At 34.8% G+C, this 20,701-nt stretch overlaps 1 protein-coding gene across 4 annotated transcripts in view; it reads left to right on the top strand.

Moving 5' to 3' along the window:
• utrn (utrophin) overlaps positions 1–20,701 on the top strand; it is a 217,543-nt gene that overhangs the window by 18,179 nt on the left and 178,663 nt on the right. For all 4 annotated transcript variants that reach the window (XM_028439117.1, XM_028439116.1, XM_028439118.1 and 1 more), the window contains 7 exons: positions 10,263–10,324; positions 11,284–11,376; positions 11,825–11,902; positions 14,314–14,406; positions 15,554–15,726; positions 18,908–19,023; positions 20,193–20,359. In XM_028439117.1, coding sequence (XP_028294918.1) covers positions 10,263–10,324; positions 11,284–11,376; positions 11,825–11,902; positions 14,314–14,406; positions 15,554–15,726; positions 18,908–19,023; positions 20,193–20,359 — 782 coding nt within the window. The remainder of the gene's footprint in view (positions 1–10,262; positions 10,325–11,283; positions 11,377–11,824; positions 11,903–14,313; positions 14,407–15,553; positions 15,727–18,907; positions 19,024–20,192; positions 20,360–20,701) is intronic.

Raw genomic sequence — 20,701 nt, 5'->3', positions numbered from 1 at the left:
AAAAATTAGATTAAAATAAACAAAATAACAACAAAATCACACCAAATGACTAAAACAAAACCATATAAAAATTTGTTGCACAAAATCACAGGAAAAAATGCAAAAAATTATGGCCAAAACATACAGAAATGACTCCAAGAATACAAAATGACCAAACTATCCACACACAAAAAAAACAAGAATACACAAAATATGTTGCAACAAAAACATACAAAACAACATAAAAATAAAAACATACAAAAATGAGAGAAAAATATGCATATTTACAACAAAAACAGACAAACCCTTTGGTCTTTCCTGTATTATGCTCAGATTGGTTAGTTTACAGTTTATCTGTTTGTAACAACATATCAGTGAAATTATCAGCCCGCTCTCATTTAAAAAACAACGCCGTCTGCGTCTCCGTGTACACGTAGGCGCGCACCAATCACACCACAGGAATGCTAAGACGGTGATCAGTCAGGAGGATACAGGCCAATCTTTTGGGATGTTAACTGATGTTTTCCTTTCAAAGCTGCAGATCACAGCAAAGGTAAAGAGTCAACAAGGCTCTGCTGACTGGGACAAGCTTAGACAAGTGACCACAGCAGGGAGGAGGGAGCAAAATTATAGGAATTCTGTGCATTCCTCTCAACCTACAGTCCAAATAATGCACAACAAAGTTAGAATCAGACCACAGCTAGTAGTACGCACATATATTTATACATATTTTTATGTATTTATTGGGTTCTGTTGTACGTGTTCTAGTTAAGGAGTAGTTTTTCAATGCTACATGCTGTCTGTTAACAGTAGGAATCATTCTATTACGTTCTCTGTACTGTAATCAATGCAAAGTTCATTGAGTTTTTTTTTTAAAACAGCTGAGTCATGAGGTTTTAATACTTGGTCACCAATTTTCAGAGACTGGAATGCACCGTGTTATCGCTAAAGCTCCAGTAATTTGCTATTATCTATCTCCATTTGTTCTAAGAACCCCATTAACATAGTATTTGAGGTTTATTTTCCCAAACTCGCTGGTTTTCTGAAGTTTTAGCCTCTGAAAAGTCACTTTCAGAGCGCTCCTAAAAACAGGCTGACATCGCTATGTTTGTTTTACCTGTGAGGTAGTTTGAGAGAAAGGAGCTTGTTTTCTTATAGGGTAGGAGGAGCTAGGATTTGGCTCATTTGAGATGGCTTTTTACAAAATGTGGGATAACAAGGGAGGGAGGAAACTTTTTCAACTTTGGCCCTCTGAATGAGGATAAAGGAATGTATATTACTGTAGCAAAACCATTAAAAAGTGATTTTTTTAAATAATACTGCCCCTTTAAGGGTGTAAGTAAGAATCTATCACAATATTTCACCACACCATTATCGTATTGATCCAAAAATGTCCAAATCGTTTTTTTAATCAAAAGAAAAAACCATGTAGCATTAGCCTAGCGTTAGCGTCAGCATTAGCCTATTGTTAGCATTAACCTAGCATTGGCATTAGCCTAGCATGAACATTAACCTAGCATTAACATTAGCCTAGCGTTAACATTAGCATTAGCCTCAAGTTAACATTAGCCTAGCTTTACCATTAGCCTACTGTTAGCATTAGACGAGTGTTAGCATGATCCTACCGTTAGCATTAGTTTAGCGTTAGCAATAGCCTAGCGTTAGCGTCAGCATTAGTCTATTGTTAGCATTAGCCTAGCATTAGCATTAGCCTAGCATTAACATTAACCTAGCATTACCATTAGCCTAGTGTTAGCATTAGACGAGTGTTAGCATTAGTCTAGTATTAGTAATAGTCTAGCGTTAGCGTCAGCATTAGCCTATTGTTAGCATTAACCGAGCATTAGCATTAGCCTAGCATTAACATTAGCCTAGCATTACCATTAGCCTAGTGTTAGCATTAGACGAGTGTTAGCATGATCCTACCGTTAGCATTAGTCTAGCGTTAGCAATAGCCTAGTGTTAGGATTAACCTAGTGTTAGCAATAGCCTAGCAATTGCATTAGCCTAGCAATCGGATTATCCTATCGTTAGCATTATCCTAGCATTAGCATTAGCTTAGCATTAGCCAAGCGTTAGGAATAGCTTAGCAATAGCATTAGCACAAACCTAGCATTAGCACTAACCTAGCATTAGCATTCACCTAGCAATAGCTTAATATTAGCAATTAGGTTGAAAAAAGTAGAAAGATGTTGTAAAAAAGTTTCCTCCTGCATCGTCACTAATTAGATAAACCTGGAGGTTCAGTCACCCTCTTTTAAATGTAGGTTTCAAAAGTGATATAATGACATAAAGCAAACGTAAAAGAAAAGTGTACATAGTTTTATGTATCAACATACTGTATATACCCACATACACTTAATAAAATGTACCACAGTTATACACAACACAATTACAAATTAAACTTAGATGGACTTAACAGGAATTCCTTAGACAACCCGAGCATCTTTTTTATGCTTATTTGCCACTAAAATGTTGTGATTCATGGCAACGTACACTCTTATTACGCTACAGTCTGACTTTAGATACATGAGTTGTACAGCATGAAGTCCGTGCACACGTCACCTCATCCATCTTTTATGTGGAGCTAACAGCTGCAGTCTGCTGTGCCAAACATTTAAAAACGTGTGTATTTGCGTTGGCTCTGAGCCGTCGTGTTTACAGTGTAGAAACGCTTAATGATTTGTTTGATTTTCACCTCAGTGCCTCAGTTCATTTCCCCCGTCTCTCTCTCTCTGTGTGTGTGTGTGGTCAACGTCACACACACTTCCTCCACCTGTGAGAGACACAGTTTTACAAGTGTGTCCTGTGATCCCAGCTGGAAGGAACGTGTGTGTGTGTGTGTGTGTGTGTGTGTGTGTTTTCTGAGGTTTCTTTACAGAAAACCTTGAACTAAAGTTGCGGTTGTGCTGCTGTGACAGTAAACACACACACACACACACACACACACACACACACACACACACACACACACACACACACACACACACACACACACAGAGATTACACCACCTGATGTAATCACGACTTCCTGATGGCGGTGCGATAAGTGTACGTGTGATTGAGTGCGTTTACTGTAAATCATTAATGTGGCTGTCTGTGCATGGAGACACTGTTATGTTAAGTTATGTTAAAACTGCTGTAAATTATAAATTTTTTTAATCAGATAAACAGTTTACGCCTCATAAATCAATAAATTATACATAGTTGGGCCAGTTTATGTGTAATGTTGACCTATTATTGGCTTTAACATAGTATTATCATTAGCCTAGCAATAGCATTAGCCTAGCATTAGCATTAACTAAGCATTAGCATTGACCTTGCAATAACCTAGCAATAGCAGTAATCTAGCATTAACATTAACATACCAATAGAATTAGCCTAACATTAGCATTAACCTAGCATTAACATTAACATAGCAATAGAATTAGCCTAGCAATAACATTAACCTAGCATTGGTCTAACATTAACATTCACCTAGCATTGGCCTACTAATAGCATTAACCTAACAATAACAGTAACCTAGCATTAACATTAACATAGCAATACAATTAGCCTAGCATTAACATTGACATAGCATTAGCCTAACATTAGCATTAACCTAGCATTAGCCTAACAATAACCTGGCATTAGCATTAGCATTAGCATTAACATTAACATTAACATAGCAATATAAATAGCTTAGCATTAACCTAGTATTAACATTGACCTAGCATTAGCTTAGCATTAGCATTAACCTAGCAATAGCAATAAGCTAGCATTAGCAGTGACCTAACAGTAACATTCACCTAGCATTAGCATTATTTTTAACTGCTCTATTTATAGTCCAGTTTCCATTGTTGTCATTGTTTATAATTTTTATTCACGTACTACCATGACAATTTGCGTCCCCCCGGGGGTACCCGTACCCCACTTTGGGATCGATGGTCAGTTGGAGGCGTTTCTTAATGTAAATGAGGCTGTGTATGCTCAAGCACAAGCTTTAGAACAGGTGTGATAAAAAATGATAAATACCATGTTTTTTACTTGTTCTAATTTTCATGAATACAAACACATTTTGAACCAGTTTTATGCACAGATTGATAAATGAAGCCCCTGGATTGTGACGATTATATTATGAGAAGTATTATTTACTTCTAATTTCTATACAAATGCTGTCCTTAAGCGACGTCTACGTTAGCTAAAAGTTAGCTTATTATATGAGGTTTCTGGTGGTTGTGTTGGTATCTGTTCTGGGAGGAAATGTTCCCACCATTGGGTCATGATGACATGTTGAACCTGGACTTAATGAAGCACATAAAACAAACATCTCTTTTATCACTGAAATGAGCGATCAATGTTTTACTGTGACTTTTACTGACTGTTTCTTTACAACACGGCTCTATATGGCATGTTGTCTATATTGAGTAATGTGTTCATTTTAATGTTTTCCTTGATAAACATTTGAAAGGTTTTCTGATGGAACCTGTACGTAGGGTTCTCGCGGATCCTTAAAAAGTCTTAAACGGCATTAAATTCATGAATCTAAAATTAAGGTTGTCATTAAAACACATAATAAGTATGATTTTATGATTGTAATTAGTTTCACAATTCAAAATAAAATAAAATAAAATTTGTTTCTTTAAAAAAATGTATAATTTTTCTGTGTGGATGCGTAAATTTAACGAAAATTGCCAGATTAATGGTTTTTATTTTTTGTATTTTTGTTGTTTTATAGATTTATGGCTATTTTTGTCGTCATCTTGTGTGTTTTTGAGTGCTTTTGATTATTTTAGTCTGTTTTATTTGTGTGTATTTTACTTTCATTTTGTGTATTTTTGTTGTTTTATAGATTTATGGCTATTTTTGTCATCATCTTGTGTGTTTTTGGAGTGATTTTATTTATTTTAGTCTGTTTTATTCTGTGTATTTTACTGTCATTTGTATTTTTGTGTATTATTTTCCTTTGGGGTCCGCCAGTTGCACGTCTGCACTAGACACTGGAAGATATGAATTTAAATTTAAATTTAAATTTCATTTTAAATGCCAATAAAAAGTCTTGAATTTAATTTAAAGCTGTAGAAACCCTGTGTATGATTATTTTAAATCCATCCCAGCAGGAAGACATTCCTGTGCTCAAGGAAGGATTGTCAGCGGACAGGTGGAGGCGGAGCTTATCTTATGAATTAGGTGTATTGTTCCATCATAGTGGAGACGTTCTCCTATTGGGCCCCAGAGGCCGTGTGTAGCTGTGAGGACACTGGCTCTCTACACAGGCCTTTGATGAAGGAAAAGTTGATATTGTGTTGAAAGCTGCGGTGGAAATATACGACGACACGTGGACTCCAGCGTTTCCTCAGGAGTCCATTATTTGTACGTTCTCATCAACTCTGTGATATTTCCTTGTAACGGACCACAGTTTGTCTGCTCACATTTGTATCATCCTGGTTAATTTCTACGTTAATTGGTCTATAATGCTTTTTCACGTTGTCTATGTCAAGATAATAACTCTACCACCACCGTGCTTGACTGTTGGTCAGGGTTGGGGTCAGTTGCATTTTTCAGTTAGAATTCAGTTTTAAATTACGCATGTTTAACTACGATTACAATTACCAGCATTTTTTTCCAATTAAAATTAAATTACAGTTTTAAATTACGTTCTCAATTACTGAAGTTCAATTACAATTAATAACAATCACTGAGTCTGAAATAAATAACCTCATAAAAGTTATTTTTCCTCCTGTGTTAGCTTTCTGTTAGCATCTCTAATGCTAACGGGTCCTAAATCAGCTGTAAAATACACTAAAAACAAATATCTATCATCTGATTTATTTCCTATCTATTGATTACCGTGTTAAGCTTCCTAATCAATGTAAATATAGGTTTTAATATTTATGGTGTTGGTGTCTGAGTTTTTTTTAATGTTATTATACACCTCGATTTGAATTTTTTTTCAATGGTAAAATGGGAAAGCTTGATATGATTTTAATAATTATTAACTAAAAATAGCAGATTTTTAGATCATTTAGTAGCTTTTCTCAGTCAAAATTACAACTTGTGCTGCTTTTGGTTGCTCTAAAAAAACAGGAAACGTTAAAGATGTCGATGTAAACCTCTTTTGTTTACAGTTGTGACCCAAAAAATAATGGCAAATTCTGGCCTTTAGTAGTAGACAATGTAGCAGAGAAGAAGAGCTCTCCTAAGGGACCTTTACTCTCACTTAAACAGTGGGAGTCTTTCCACAGTCTGTGATTTACTCGCTAACTTCAGCACTGGAGCATCAGCTGCTGCACACTGTTTAAGGGAGAGTAAAGGTCCCTTAGGAGAGCTCTTCTTCTCTGCTTTATTGTCGACTACCAAACGACAAAGTTGAAACTGTCACCCCTTGCGGTCACAGATCTTTTTTTAATCTGTTTCTATCGTCTTTCTGTAAACAAAAGAGGTTTACATCAGCATCTTTAACTTTTGCTGAATTTTTAGAGCAACCGAAAGCAGCACAAGTTATATTATTTTGACTGAAAAAGCTGCTAAAGGATCTAAAAAGCTGTTAAATGATGTCAAATTCAGGCTGAATGCTTCACTATAATAGAAAACAATGGGATGTTTACAGGCAGTGGGGCCATGTGACATCATCAATCACGTGATTTCAAGATGGAGGACGCAGGCTCTAAAACTGTAAAGTATTTTTTTTAAAAAAAAAAGGCAATAAAACAAATATGATGCATAAAAATGTTTTTTTTATTAGACATAGATCTACTAATAAGCATATTTAAAAGTTTTTAGGACTATTTGTAAAAAGCAGCGGAGGATAACTTTAAAGTCCAGTATTATGCGTTTTTTCTAAGAACCCCAACAACAGTATTTGAGGTTTATTTTACCAAACTCTTCTGTTTTCTGGAGTTTCTGGAGCCACAGAACTCCCAAAAATGTTACATTTTTGTCTCGTCGATCCACATAATATTTCTCCAAAAGTCATTGTGATGTTTCTTGGCTAAAACTCGCCTTGTGCTGTGAAACGAAATAAAAGTGTGAAATCTTTCCCTCCACCGTTTACTGGGTTTCTCTTCTTATGTGAAGGTTTTTACGACATTGTTCGCTTTCCGAGGTGTTTTTTCTCCAGAAAGTTGACGAGAAAATGGGTCACGGTGCTTTTTGAAAGGTGTTTACAGCAGCCACAGCAACACAATCCTCACACAGTAGCACAGGGGGAGGGGCTTATTCTGCTTTTCTTCTCTTCTTTATTATCACTTAGTTTTTGTCTTACATCTGGTTGCCGTCCTTGGGTTTTCTTCCACTGAGAAAATAGAAAAAACTCTATTTATTCGCCTTTGTTTTACACTTCTACAGGCCTTTTTTCTTCTTCTTTATTCCCCCCCTCCTCACTTTTGCAGTAGATTTTCTTTTTATGTGTCCTCTCACCCGGCACACGCACACACACACACACACACACACACACACACACACACACACACACACACACCTACACACTACACACACACACACAAAGAGAGCGATGGCTGCTGGGGCTGGTGATCATAACCTTTAACCTTTTGTTCACTTCACGGGTCCTCACACACACACACACACACACACACACTCACACACACACACACACACACACACACCTTCAGTTGAATGACAGCCTGTACACACACATCTACGCCCACACATATGCTAAGAAAGCAGGTGTTAACATATTGTTTCTGACCCACACACTGGGCTGTGACATTTTAAAACAGACTGACATTATCAACGTTAACGTAAGCATTTAGAATAATGATCATTCTACGCAATAATACAGCAAAGAACAAAGGGTTTTATCTGTTTTTGTTGTAGTTTTGTATTTTTTTGAGTAATTTTTGTTGTTGTTTTGCTTGCTATGACTCTTTTTTTTTGGAGTTATTTATGTGTGTTTTTTAATCTCATTGTTATGAATATATTTGTTTTAATTTTGTGTATTTTTTTATCTTTCTGTTATTTTTGTAGTCATTTTGTGTATTTTTAGAGTAATGTTGATTATTTTAATTGATTTTTTGTGTTTTCGTTGTTTTTTTATTTTTAAATTTTTTTAATTTTAATGTTATTTTTCTATATCTTGTGTATTTTTAGAGTAATGTTGATTATTTTTAATAGGTTTTTTTGTATTTTTGTTCTTATTTTGTGTATTTTTGTTGTTGTTTATTTTTACTGGTATTTTTGTCATCATTTTGTGTATTTTTGGTCTTGTTTTTCTGTATGTTTGGTATTTTCTGTAGATTTGTAGTCGTCAAGCAATTTGGCATTTTTTTTTTTTGTCCTTTTGTGCTTTAAATGTGATTTTGTAACTTTTTTTTTGTTTATTTATTGTGTTGGCTATTTTTTGGTCATTATTGTGTGACTGAGGCCACCGTGCAGAAAATTTAGCAAAAACACTTTAAAATAAATAAAATCATGCAATGTTCTCATCTTGTGTATTTTTGCAGTAATCTTGATTATTTTAATATTTTTTTTGGATGTTATTTTTGTTCTCAGGTTGTGTATTTTTGTAGTCATGCATAAAATTATGCAAAAACACGTTAAAAAATCACCAAAATGACTCCTAATACACAAAACAACATCAAAAATACACAGAATGACACAAAAATATAAATAAATGATTCCTGTGTTAATGTTCAGATTATTCTAAATATAGTGACATAAATATGATAATTTGATGCCTGGATCAGACCATCACATTTCTGTGGCCCCTGCTGTGATAAAAGTTGCCCATCTCTTGATAAAAATCCATCTTCTGTCATGTGGAACAAAGTGAAAATAGATCAGTCTCTGTGATCCATTACATTAGCCTGCCGGTGCCCAGACACATCAAAGCAGCGCACACACAATGAGGCCTTATGAGAAAAACCATGTCGGAGGAAAAACGAAGGCGAAGGGCGAGCGAGGATATCAAGTGGGAAGGGAATGTGAAATATTTGTTTTTTTTTCCAGAGATCAAGGAAACTTTTGGGATTTATTAGTTGTTACATGTGTGTGAGTTTCAGGTCTGACAACATGTGTCTTTACCAGGGATGGACTGGCATGTAGAAGCCAGTGATTCTCAACATGTGGTTCTGTGATTATTATTTCCCCAGAAAACCTTTTTTGGTCCCATTTTTGCCACTTTTCAAACATTTCTGACACTTTTTTTCCAGACTTTAACTCTTTTAGTCTTTTTTTTTGGTTCGTTTTTGCCTGTTCCTTTTGATACTTTTATCAAATTTTTATCCTTTCTGAGTTTTTTTTTACCACTTTTCATCCAAATAAGCTCCTTTTTGCCCAATAAATACCACTTGTTTCCTTTTTTCTCGACATTTTGCATCTTTTTGGTCCTCATTTTTGCCTTTTTTCACGATTGTTTGCCGCATTTTGCCTATTTAAGCTACCCTTTGCCATTAAATGACCCCTGGTTCCTCTTTATTTGCCCATTTTTGGCCACTCTTACTGCTTTTGTCCCATTTCAGTCACTTCTCACTGTTTTCTTGTCACGTTTTTGCCACTTTTTAAAAAGTTCTGACACTTTTTTCAGACTTTAGCTCTTTTTGCCAATAAATATCTCTTTTTTCCTATTTGTTATCCATTATTGCCAGTTCTTTTTGACACTTCTATAAAATTTTTGTTCTTTCAGTAATTTTTTTTTGTCACTTTTCACCCAAATAAGCTAAGTTTTGCCCAATAAATACCACTTGTTTCCTTTTTTCTCTACATTTTGCGTCTTTTTGTTCCACATTTTTGCCTTTTTTCACTATTGTTTGCCACATTTTGCTCATTAAAGCTACCATTTGTCATTAAATGCCACCTGGTTCCTCTTCATTTGACCCATTTTAGTCACTTTTCACTCTTTTCTTGCCATTTTTTGCCACTTTTGGAACATTTTTGTTCACCTGTTACCATATCTGTCTTCACTCGCTCATCAAATAAAAAAACGTAGCGGACCGGACCTGCCCACTTTGGGTGGACGGCCCACTGGGACGATTCCCAGTTTGCCAGATGGCCAGTCCACACCTGCTTTTGGCTTATTTTACTCATTTTCTTCAAAAAATCCCCACAAATTTCCCACATTTTCTGAAGCGAATGCTCTAATTATATTGATCTGGATGCTTTTAACCTGAAATCTGAAAAACACATCACAGCGAGAGTCGATTAATTCTGCCGTGATGAATTCAGGTGCTTCAATAAATGAGGAAATGGACTTAGTGTGTTTTTGACCTGCCATCCCACAGATAAATAATCCACAGCTCTTACTGGTGCACATTTAATAACAACCACCTTTTTTATTTTATTAACAGATGAACATGAAGCAGTACAGAGGAAAACATTCACCAAATGGATCAATGCACAGTTTTCTAAGGTAATGTGTTTTACTATTCAATTACAATTACATCAGATCAATCAAGCAGTGCATATAAATCCTAAGGGTTTTGTCAAAGCTCGAAAAATTCAGTTTTTCCATTTACAAATTAATATTTACCTTTTAATATAACTTTGATACAAGTAAAATTGTTAATTAAGTGTCATACAAGATACAAGAAAGATGTGTAAAAAAAAGAATCAATTAAATTAAATTAAATTAAATCAAATTAATTAAGTCAAATTAATTAAATCAAATTAATTAAATCAAATTACTGTGCTGTTATCTGGGCTGCAGTAAACAATTGTTTTGATATTTGATGCAAGAAACAAGTATTAAAAATTGATCATTAAAACTCATGAAATTATCTTTTTATTTAAAAATAATTAAAATTCAATTAAATTCAATCACAGGGCTGTTTCCCAGGCTGCAGTAAATGATTTTTTTGGTAATTGATTAATTTATAAAAATTTGAAACCAATTAATCATAAGAGAATTCACTTTTTGCAGAATTTTTCCTTCTTGACTTTTTTCCATAACAGACAGATTCGTTATAAAAATCCTTTTTTTTTTTTTTTTTTAACAAAACAAATAATCTAACAATAATTTCACATGGCCTTTTAAACATTTATTACTTAAATAAAGGCATAATAAGCAACATTGACTAAATAAACACAACTACGGTGCTAAATTGAGATTTTTCCTCCAAAGTTCAACAAAAAAATGTTTTAAAAATTTGACATTAAACTTAAAACACAACTTAACTGTTAATTTTTTTGTTCTGTGATAATGTGCGATGTTTGTAGCTATGTTTTAATGTGATTAACTGTTAGTGATATGTGAAACCATGAAAATAATTCAATAACAAGCACAGCTTCCTTTAATAATTCAGCAAAATAACACATTATTTAAATGATAATTACTTTATTTTAACAGTTTTTCTTATTTTTTCTTCTCAGACGGGAAAATCCTCCATCATAGATTTATTCTGTGATTTGAGGGATGGAAAGAAACTTCTGGATCTACTGGAGGGTCTCACTGGCACCAGCCTGGTGGGTTTCAAACCACATTTGTTTCTATTGGATAGACGTGGAAAGATTATTCTGATATTTCATACATTCTATAAAGTGGTTTCTTCATGAATGCTCAATATCCTCTCAGGATTTCACCTTCATTATTGAAGCTTATTGATTAAACACAATAAATCCAAATTAGGTTAAAGATTAAAACACATTCTGTTCATAATGTGCACCTTTCTTTTGATTATATCTATATTTCCTTTATTAGATTTTTTTGTTTTTGTAGTTTTTCACAGCTTTCTGAAAACTACCAATAGGTGAATGTCATGTATTTAATGCTGTTCTATCTGCTGAATGATATTCTTCTATTATATGATCTGAAATCCGTGCAGCAAGTTAAGTTTTGTTAAAGTAAACCACAGAGGTCCTGCATCGGCTGGTAAATAGTTAACTTCTTAAAAACCGCTGACCTTTTCCACAGACCAAAGAGCGAGGATCCACCCGAGTGCACTCACTCAACAACGTTAACAAAGTTCTACAAGTCCTGGATCAAAATAACGTGAGTACCTGATGTTTTATGTGCTAAAACGATGCTATTCATGCCAAAAGGACGTGTTGGTTGAATCATATCTGTAAAATGGATCTGTTGCAAAGGTTTCTGGATGAATAACAACTGTGTTCCATTGATTAAATGGATGTAATGGTCATAATCACATGACTTTATTGCGATGTCATTAGAAGAAACAGATGAGATGAAGTTTGTATGTTGTAAAAGAGGCATGGGCAACTAGCAGCCTACCTTTGTGGAGCCCACAAAGTAAACGCACAAAATGACTCAGAGAACACACACAGAGACAGAAAAAAAACACAAAACAACAGCAAAAATGCAGAAAATGACTCCAAAAGACATACGAAACCACAGTACAGTGCACAAAAATACACAAAACTATTCTAAAAATGCACAAAGACACAAAAAAAACAGAAAAATATTCAAAATGACACTAAAAATAGATAAAACAACAACTCGAAAAATGATAAAAATACACAAAATGATGTCAAAAATAATCAAAATGATTGCAAACACAAACCTTTTGTAATCTTCTGTATTACTAAAATACACAAAAAAACACAATAATAATAATTTCACGAAATGAAAACAATAATTCACAAAATTACAACAAGAAAACTACGAAATCACTCACACACACATTGGCAGAAAAATTACTCCTAAGAACATATGGAATCACAATAAAATGCATTAAAGGACAACCAAAATACACACATCTATTCAAAAAACACACGATGACTACAAATATACACTAAAATAACTGAAAAATATGCAAAACTACACTTGAAAAACACAAAATCTCAATAAAAATACACAAAGTTACGTTAAAATGCACAAATTTACATTAAAAATACTCAAAATGATGTAAAGATAAAACAACAAAAGCAAAAACATAATTTGCTGTATTACTAAAATACACAAAAAATAACAGAAGCCTTTACTAAATTACAACTAAAACCCACACGATGACTGCACACCTACAAAAAAAGAGAAAAATATACAAGACGGCACAAAAAATACACTTATGGACAGAATACAGGCAAACAACAGCAGAAATACATATTAACGATTCCAAAATGACAACAAAAATACAGAAAATGACTTCAAAAACATACAAAATCGCAAAAGAACAACAAAAATCTATTCTAAAATCACATGACAACTGCAAATATACTCAGAAATAAGTAAAAAATATACAAAAAGACACAGGAAAAACACAAAATGTCAATAAAAATACACAAAATGATGACAAAAATACACAGTTACGTTAAAAATACTCAAAATGACTGCAAAAACAGATAAAACAACAAAAAAAAAAAAACATAATTTGCTGTATTACTAAAATACACAAAAAATAACAAACTTTTACTAAATTACAACAAAAACCCACAAAAAAAACACAAAAATTACCTGTGTAAAAGCTTTTTCAAATAAAAATTTTTTCCTGCAAAATCTGTGACTTGTTGACCTGCACAACTCAAAGATTCGGAATCGAGAATCGGAATCGGAATCAGAATGGTTAAAATCCACACGATGCCCTACTCATAACACACATAACAACAACAGAAAATATGTAAAATTACTCCAAAAAAGTCCAACAAAACCAGATCAAACCCTTAGTTGTGTCCTGTATTGACGTTCATATTGGTAAAGTATCTAAATGCTGCCATGGATGTTGATAATGTGGCCCTTAAGATTAGATACAATCACATTTGTGTGACAAACGTAATATATATATGTATATATAACATGACAAACATTGGATGAAAACAAACCACTCACTCAATCATTAACACATGCGAGGTAACGTTAATAAATGCAGTGAAAAAGAGCAAATATGAGCTGCTGATTATGAGTGGAATGAAGGGTCAGAGGTCAACGCTCTGCTCCGGAAACCAGAGATGAAGCTCGAACTCATCACATGACCTCCTGTTCCTTTCTCTGCTTCATCCTGAACAAATATTAGCCTGTAATCACTTCCTACTTGGCCTCAGCCGTCATAGTGCTACGTACGTGTAATTATTAGGGCGGAGCCATCATCTCCTGTGGTAGCATTTGCACGATACTATTATATACCATCGCTAAATGTGGAGTGAAAGAATAATGCCACGTAAACTGCTTTGAGTGACCAAAATAAGGTGCTATATAAATCCAATGCATTATTATTATTATTATTATATATCTATTTGATGTTCTACATGGGTGTGACGCTTAATATTCTTATTTCTTCTTTTACAAAACCACGTTTACATTACATTAGACCCCTCCTACTTCATTTGCGTTACGTTTACTAGTACTACTAGTAAGATGTTGAATGCACTAGTAGTACTAGTAAATCATTAGATTTTTTCCTGTGTGATCATCACATGTTCTGTCTGTGTTTGCTGGTTTTTCTTTCCCAGGTGGAGCTGGTAAACATAGGAGGGACCGACATCGTGGATGGAAACCACAAACTGACTCTGGGCCTCATCTGGAGTATTATCCTCCACTGGCAGGTAGCGCTGCACAAACACATGATGGAACACTAGCATTGATGTATTGTTCACTGATGCTTGTGCTCATGTAAACACGGTTGTTATTCGAAGATTATTAGTTATTAAGTCTGGTTTAGAGGTTTGAGCACTGACAGCCTCCTAATACTCCAAATACCCCAAAACTGTGTTTCAAGAAGTTGGAAGGAATATAAAGCCCAACATAATACAAAAAATGACTCTAAAAACACACAGATTTACTCATGAAACACAAAATGACAACAAAGACAGACACAACAACCACTTAAACAATGAAAATAATTTCAAAAACACAAAAAAAAGCTCCAAAGACGCACAAACTGAAAACAAAATTGCACAAAATGACTGGAAAATACTGAAAACAACAACAAAAACAAAGAAAGTGACCCCAACAATGTAGAAATTGACAACAAATATGCAGAAAATGATGGATAAATACACACAATGACTCTAAAAGCACACAAAATGACAAATAACTGACAAAACTATATATATATATATATATACACTGAATATGGAGGTTAGATTTGTGTCTTCATTAGTCAATCGCAATATAAAAAAATACTTTAATCAAAAAAAGTTTATTTCAATCAAAAATAAATATTTTCAATCAAAGAAAAATAAATAAATAATTGGGACCCAAATAATTGCATTTAAACACTTTTTTCCTCTTTTTTTGATTGAAGTAATAATGTTTGTGTTTGGGCCATAATATGGGTAGTACATGTGTGTCTTTATTATTCAATCAAAATAATAAAACATTTTAAGGAAAAACATATTTTCAATCAAAGACATTTTTTTTTTTTTTGCATTTGTATTGAAAATTTAATTTTTTATTTTTTATTGAATAATAAAGTGGAAAAAAAAATCAACCTTCATAACTGAAAAAAAAAGGAAATATTTGCAGCAATTTAATTCAATTGTTTCAATTGATAACACATAAATGAGTTAAGTGCTTTTAAATGAAGTTAATCAAGATTTTGTAGTTGGTGGAAAATATAAAACTAAACAGAGATTTAGTTGTTTTTGAGAGATTATTCTAGAGAAGGTGGAGACGTCACAGCTACTGTCTATAATGCGTTCCCTGTGGGAACTTGTGTTTATTGTGAACACTTGACGTCCTTGTTTTCAGGTCAAAGATGTGATGAAAGACATCATGTCCAACCTACAACAGACCAACAGTGAGAAGATCCTGCTGAGCTGGGTACGACAGTGTACGCGCTCCTACCCAGAGGTCAACGTGCTCAACTTCACCTCCAGCTGGGCCGACGGGTTGGCCATGAACGCCATCCTCCACCACTTCAGGTGAGGCGTGTGCAGGGGTGGACTGGTCATCGCCCCAGTGGGCCGTCAACCCAAAGTGGGCCGGTCCGGTCTGCTACGTTTTTTTTTTTTTTTTGACGAGCGAGTGGAGGCAGACATATTAACAGGTAGCCAAAAATGGTCCAAAAATGGCAAAAACATGGCTAGAAAAAAAGTGTAAAGTGACTAAAATGGGTAAAAAGTTGTCAAGAGTGGCCAAAAATTGGGCAAATAAAGAGGAACCAGGTGGTATTTAATGGGAAAAGGTAAACAATAGTGAAAAAGTAAAAAATGTGGAACAAAAAGGGGAAAAATGTGCTGAAAAAAGGTAACAAATGGTATTCATTGGGCAAAAGTTAGCTTATTTGGAGGAAAAGTGGCCCAAAAATTTTTAAGAAAGGACAAAAATGGGATATGTGTCAAAAAGAATGTGCAAAAATAGACAAAAAATAGGAAAAAAGGGATATTTATTGGAAAAAGGAGCCAAAGTCTGAAAAAGTGCCAGAACTTTATGAAAAGTGGTAAAAAAATGGCAAGAAAAGAGTGAAAAGTGACTAAAATGAGTCAAAAGGAGTAAGAGTGGCCAAAAATGGGCAAATAAAAAGGAACCAGGTGGTATTTAATGGCAAAGGGTAGCTTAAATAGGCAAAATGTGGCAAAGTGGGTGTGTGCTAGTGCAGGTGGGCATGTGCTAGTGCAGGTGGGCATGTGCTAGTGCAGGTGGGCATGTGCTAGTGCAGGTGGGCATGTGCTAGTGCAGGTGGGCATGTGCTAGTGCAGGTCAACAGAGTCAATGAATGATCATAAAAACAATCATTCCTTTAAATCTGAGTGTAATTGACCCTGACTTCTTTTTAGTTACAATTATGTTTTCAATTACCCATGTTCAATTACAATTCAATTACGATTAGAGTGACCACCATTTTTTCCAATTACAATGTGAGCCAAAATTTTACCTCATAAAACAAAAAGGTTTTTTAACTCGTACTACTAACATCTCACTAGTAGTACTAGTAAAACCAAACTCGTAGTACTAGTGGACTTAATGCAAATGAAGTAGGAGGGGTTAAAACCAAACTCAGCTCCCTGATTGGTTGGAATATTATTGAACGCCAATGGGAAGCCCTGGATTTGTTTTTCTCCGCCCCCTAATTAACATACAAGTAAAGAATACTTGCTCACTAATGAACCAAACTGAGCACAAGTACTAGTCAGGCTGCACGATTAATCAACATAAAATCAAAATTGGATTAAAAGAAATTTTTTGAGGGCGATTTTTAAAAAGTCAAAATCCAAAAATAAATTTTTCCGTCTGAGGTTTTTTTCTAATGCAAGGTTCTCTTTTTAAAAATGATTTGATCAATCTCACAGAGGATTTAATATTATTTGGTAAAGCTTTGCAGTCGCACTTTATTCCCAATATGGAAATTTGTTTTTACTTTTTCAATTAAAAAAAAAAATAATAATAATAAATGGCTGGTCGTTTAGGTGGCAGGAGGTCAGGTTAACAGGTCAGGGCTTACAGGGTGTGTGTGTGTGTGTGGGGGGGGTGTGTTTTCCCCTTTTTGATACCCCCTCTTTTAAACTTCTGATGCACACACACACACACACACACACACACACACACACACACACACACACACACATGCTGCAGAACTGTGAGAAAACCCAGTGTGTTGGTTTAGACCTGGTCCTGGGCTTTAGTTGGATCACTAAACTCACATTCCACAACCAAACCATCTCAACACACGTCCCCCACCCACTGCATCCGCTGCACCCACCACACTTACTGCTACCACTGCACCCACCGCACAGGAAAGGACAGAAAAGATTTAACATTTTTGGGTTTAATGACACGGTAAATGCTGTAATATCTTCATAAAAACTATGTCACTTCGGCTCATATTTTTGGAGATATTGCATATTTAGTGTTTTTTCCTGCTGAAAAAAGTTCTCGTGATAAAAAGTCCTTACAAATATAAAAAGAGTTTGAAAATTATAAATAATGTTATATCTATGGATAGGTCTGAAGTAGATGAAGAGATCTGATGTAGTGGAAGTAAAAATATATTCATATATTCATAGAGGCTCCTGATTGTTTTTGAACTTCCCTTAAAACAGGGGTTCTCAACCTCGTGGTCAGGACCCATTTGGGGTCGCGAGACACAGGGAGGGGGTCGCCAGATGCCTTCAAGAATCTAGGAATATTTTTTCAAACAATTCAAGCTCATTTTTGCTCATTTTTCTGAAACTGCAGCAAACTTGCCATATTTTAACATTACTCCTATTTCTCCATCAAATTTGAATACCTTTTCTGCACATTTTTCCCCTTTTCAAGACATTGTACACCACTTTTCCCACCCATTTTTGTCTTTTTTCACCATATTTCATGCTTGTTTTTTTTACCAATTTAACCACATTCACAATTTTTCATGCCCATTATTTGCCAGTTTAAACTAATTGTTCCAATATTGACCCCATTTGGGGTTGCGAGACACTGGGAAGGGGGTCGCTATATGCCTTCAAGTAACTTGTATTATTATTTTTTTATGAATCTAAGCCCATTTTTGCTTATTTTTACCCTTATTATGCAACTTACACCAACTTTGCCATATTTTTGCTCCTTTTAATGCATTTTTGCTACATTACTCCCAGTTCTGACACTTCATCAAATTTGAATGCTTTTCATGCACATTTTTTCCACTTTCAAGACATGTTCAGCACTTATAAACCCTTTCCACCACTTTTCCACCTAATGTCACATATGTTGACCTATTGCTGTCACTTTTCACCATATTTCATGCTCATTTTTTGCCAATTTAACCACAGTCATGATTTGTCATGTCCATTATTTGACAGTTTAAACTAATAGTTCCAATATTGACACTTTGAACCCCTTTTACCACTTTTCTGTCTGTTTTTGCCCACTCAAATTTGTAACTTTTAACCAATTTCTGTGCTTTTAAAAAAAATCCCATTTCACCACTATTTTTGGTCACTTTTGACCCATTTTAATTCTGATTAAAACAAAGATTTACATATTTAAGATGACTATATACTATGGTGCAAATAATACTAAACTTCCTGGATAACAGTGGATATTATACAGATAAATAAATAAATGGTTGCGTGTTTTCTCATTTTACGTATTTGTGTCCTGCTGCGTTGTGTGTCTTGTGTTCAGGCCGAATGCGTTCGGTTGGGAGACGGTGGTGAGGATGAGTCCTGTGGAGAGACTGGATCACGCCTTCACAGTAGCCAAAGACAAGCTAGCTATAGAGAAACTCCTGGATCCTGAAGGTATATATTCATATACTCATAAAGCCTTAAATGATAAAAACCAAATACAGTATGTGCTACAGATTTGCAACTTTCACCAAAATGTAGTTTTTAAACATCAGTTTTTCCCTCATGAAGCCAATAAATCATAGTTAAAAACAAATTACCCACATCTCCATGCTGTCCAGATGCATTCTCACGTTTTAAACCACAGTATCTGTTCACCAGCCCTTTGTTCAGCTGGAGGAAGAAATGACCTGATGTCAGTTTTGGCTAACGATCTGTCAGAAGCATATTTAAGCTAAACTGAAACTGGTTTGAAACTGTTGGCTAAGGTAGACATGGGCAACTGCCGGCCCGGGGGCCACATGCGGCCCTCAATCTAATTTTCTGCAGCCCACAAAAGTAAACGCACAAAACGACTTTGAAAACAATACCACAAAAATACATAAAAATCACTGAGAAAGTATAGAAAACATCAAAAATACGCATAAATGACTCCGCCAACACAACATGACTCCAAAACCACACAACAGAAAAGTACACAAAATGAGAGAAAAGTGCACAAAATGACAACAAAAATACACAGAATGACAGAAGAATATACAAAACTACAACAACATACAGAAATACACAAATTGACTCCCAAAAGTGCACACAACACGACAACAAAAACACAAACAAACAACAAAGAAAAACAAAATGACAAAAATACACAAAAAGAGTCCAAAAACTCATAAGATCATTAAAAAAAAATAGAAAAAATACCCAATATTTATGACCAAAACACAGAGGACAACCACAAAAACACAGAAAAGTGACTGAAAAAGTGTAAAAAAAAAAAACATTAAAAATACACAAAAATGACTCCTACAACACAAATTGACTCCAAAACCACACAAAATTAGAGATAACCACACAAAATGACATCAAAAGTACACAAAATGACAGAAAAATATACAAAACAACAACAAAAACACAAAAAAAATACGAAATGTCAACAAAAATGCACAAAAAGTTAAAAAACACTGGATAATTACAAAAATAACAATAAAATATGAAAAAAACGACCACAAAAATGTACAAACCCTTTGTTTTGTTTTTCTTGTACTCATATTTAATCTCTTTCTAATTTCATGTTTGTTTTTTCTCACCTGGTTCTGTCTCCGTGTTCCACCTCTGTGTTCCAGATGTGGCGGTGCAGCTTCCAGATAAGAAGTCTATCATCATGTACATCACGTCGCTGTTCGCTGTGCTGCCCAAAGACGTGAGCATGGAGGCCATCAGAGAAGTGGAGACGCTGCCTCGTAAATTCAGAGTACAGCCTGACGACTCGGGGCCAGGTTTTGGCGCTCAGGTAAAAAAAAACTCTGTAAAGCTTTTTTAAAAAACACCTTTAACGAGTAACTAAACCCCTGCTTTCTGCTGACCTGCCACTAGGGAGGAAATAAAAAAATGCCTTGATTATGAGCGGGGGCGGGGCTCCTGGAGCAGTTAAGACACGCCCAGTCTAGACTATGAAAATCTCCAAGGAACAATCTATGCTATGCTAACTAGCTACTCATTACTCCATATACCTCTAGCCTGCAGGTGATAGTTTTTAATAAAAGGGGCAGGGCTAACAGTGCTTGTTTGTGATGCAAGATGCTCCCAAAATGTCACATGATCTTGTTCTCAGCCAATAGCAAATTGGCAAATA

This window comes from Gouania willdenowi, chromosome 24, assembly GCF_900634775.1.
Source record: "Gouania willdenowi chromosome 24, fGouWil2.1, whole genome shotgun sequence".
In the NCBI taxonomy this organism is placed as follows: Eukaryota; Metazoa; Chordata; class Actinopteri; order Blenniiformes; family Gobiesocidae; genus Gouania; species Gouania willdenowi.
The sequence above is the reverse complement of the archived record's forward strand: the minus strand, read 5'-3'. Positions and strand labels throughout refer to the sequence as shown.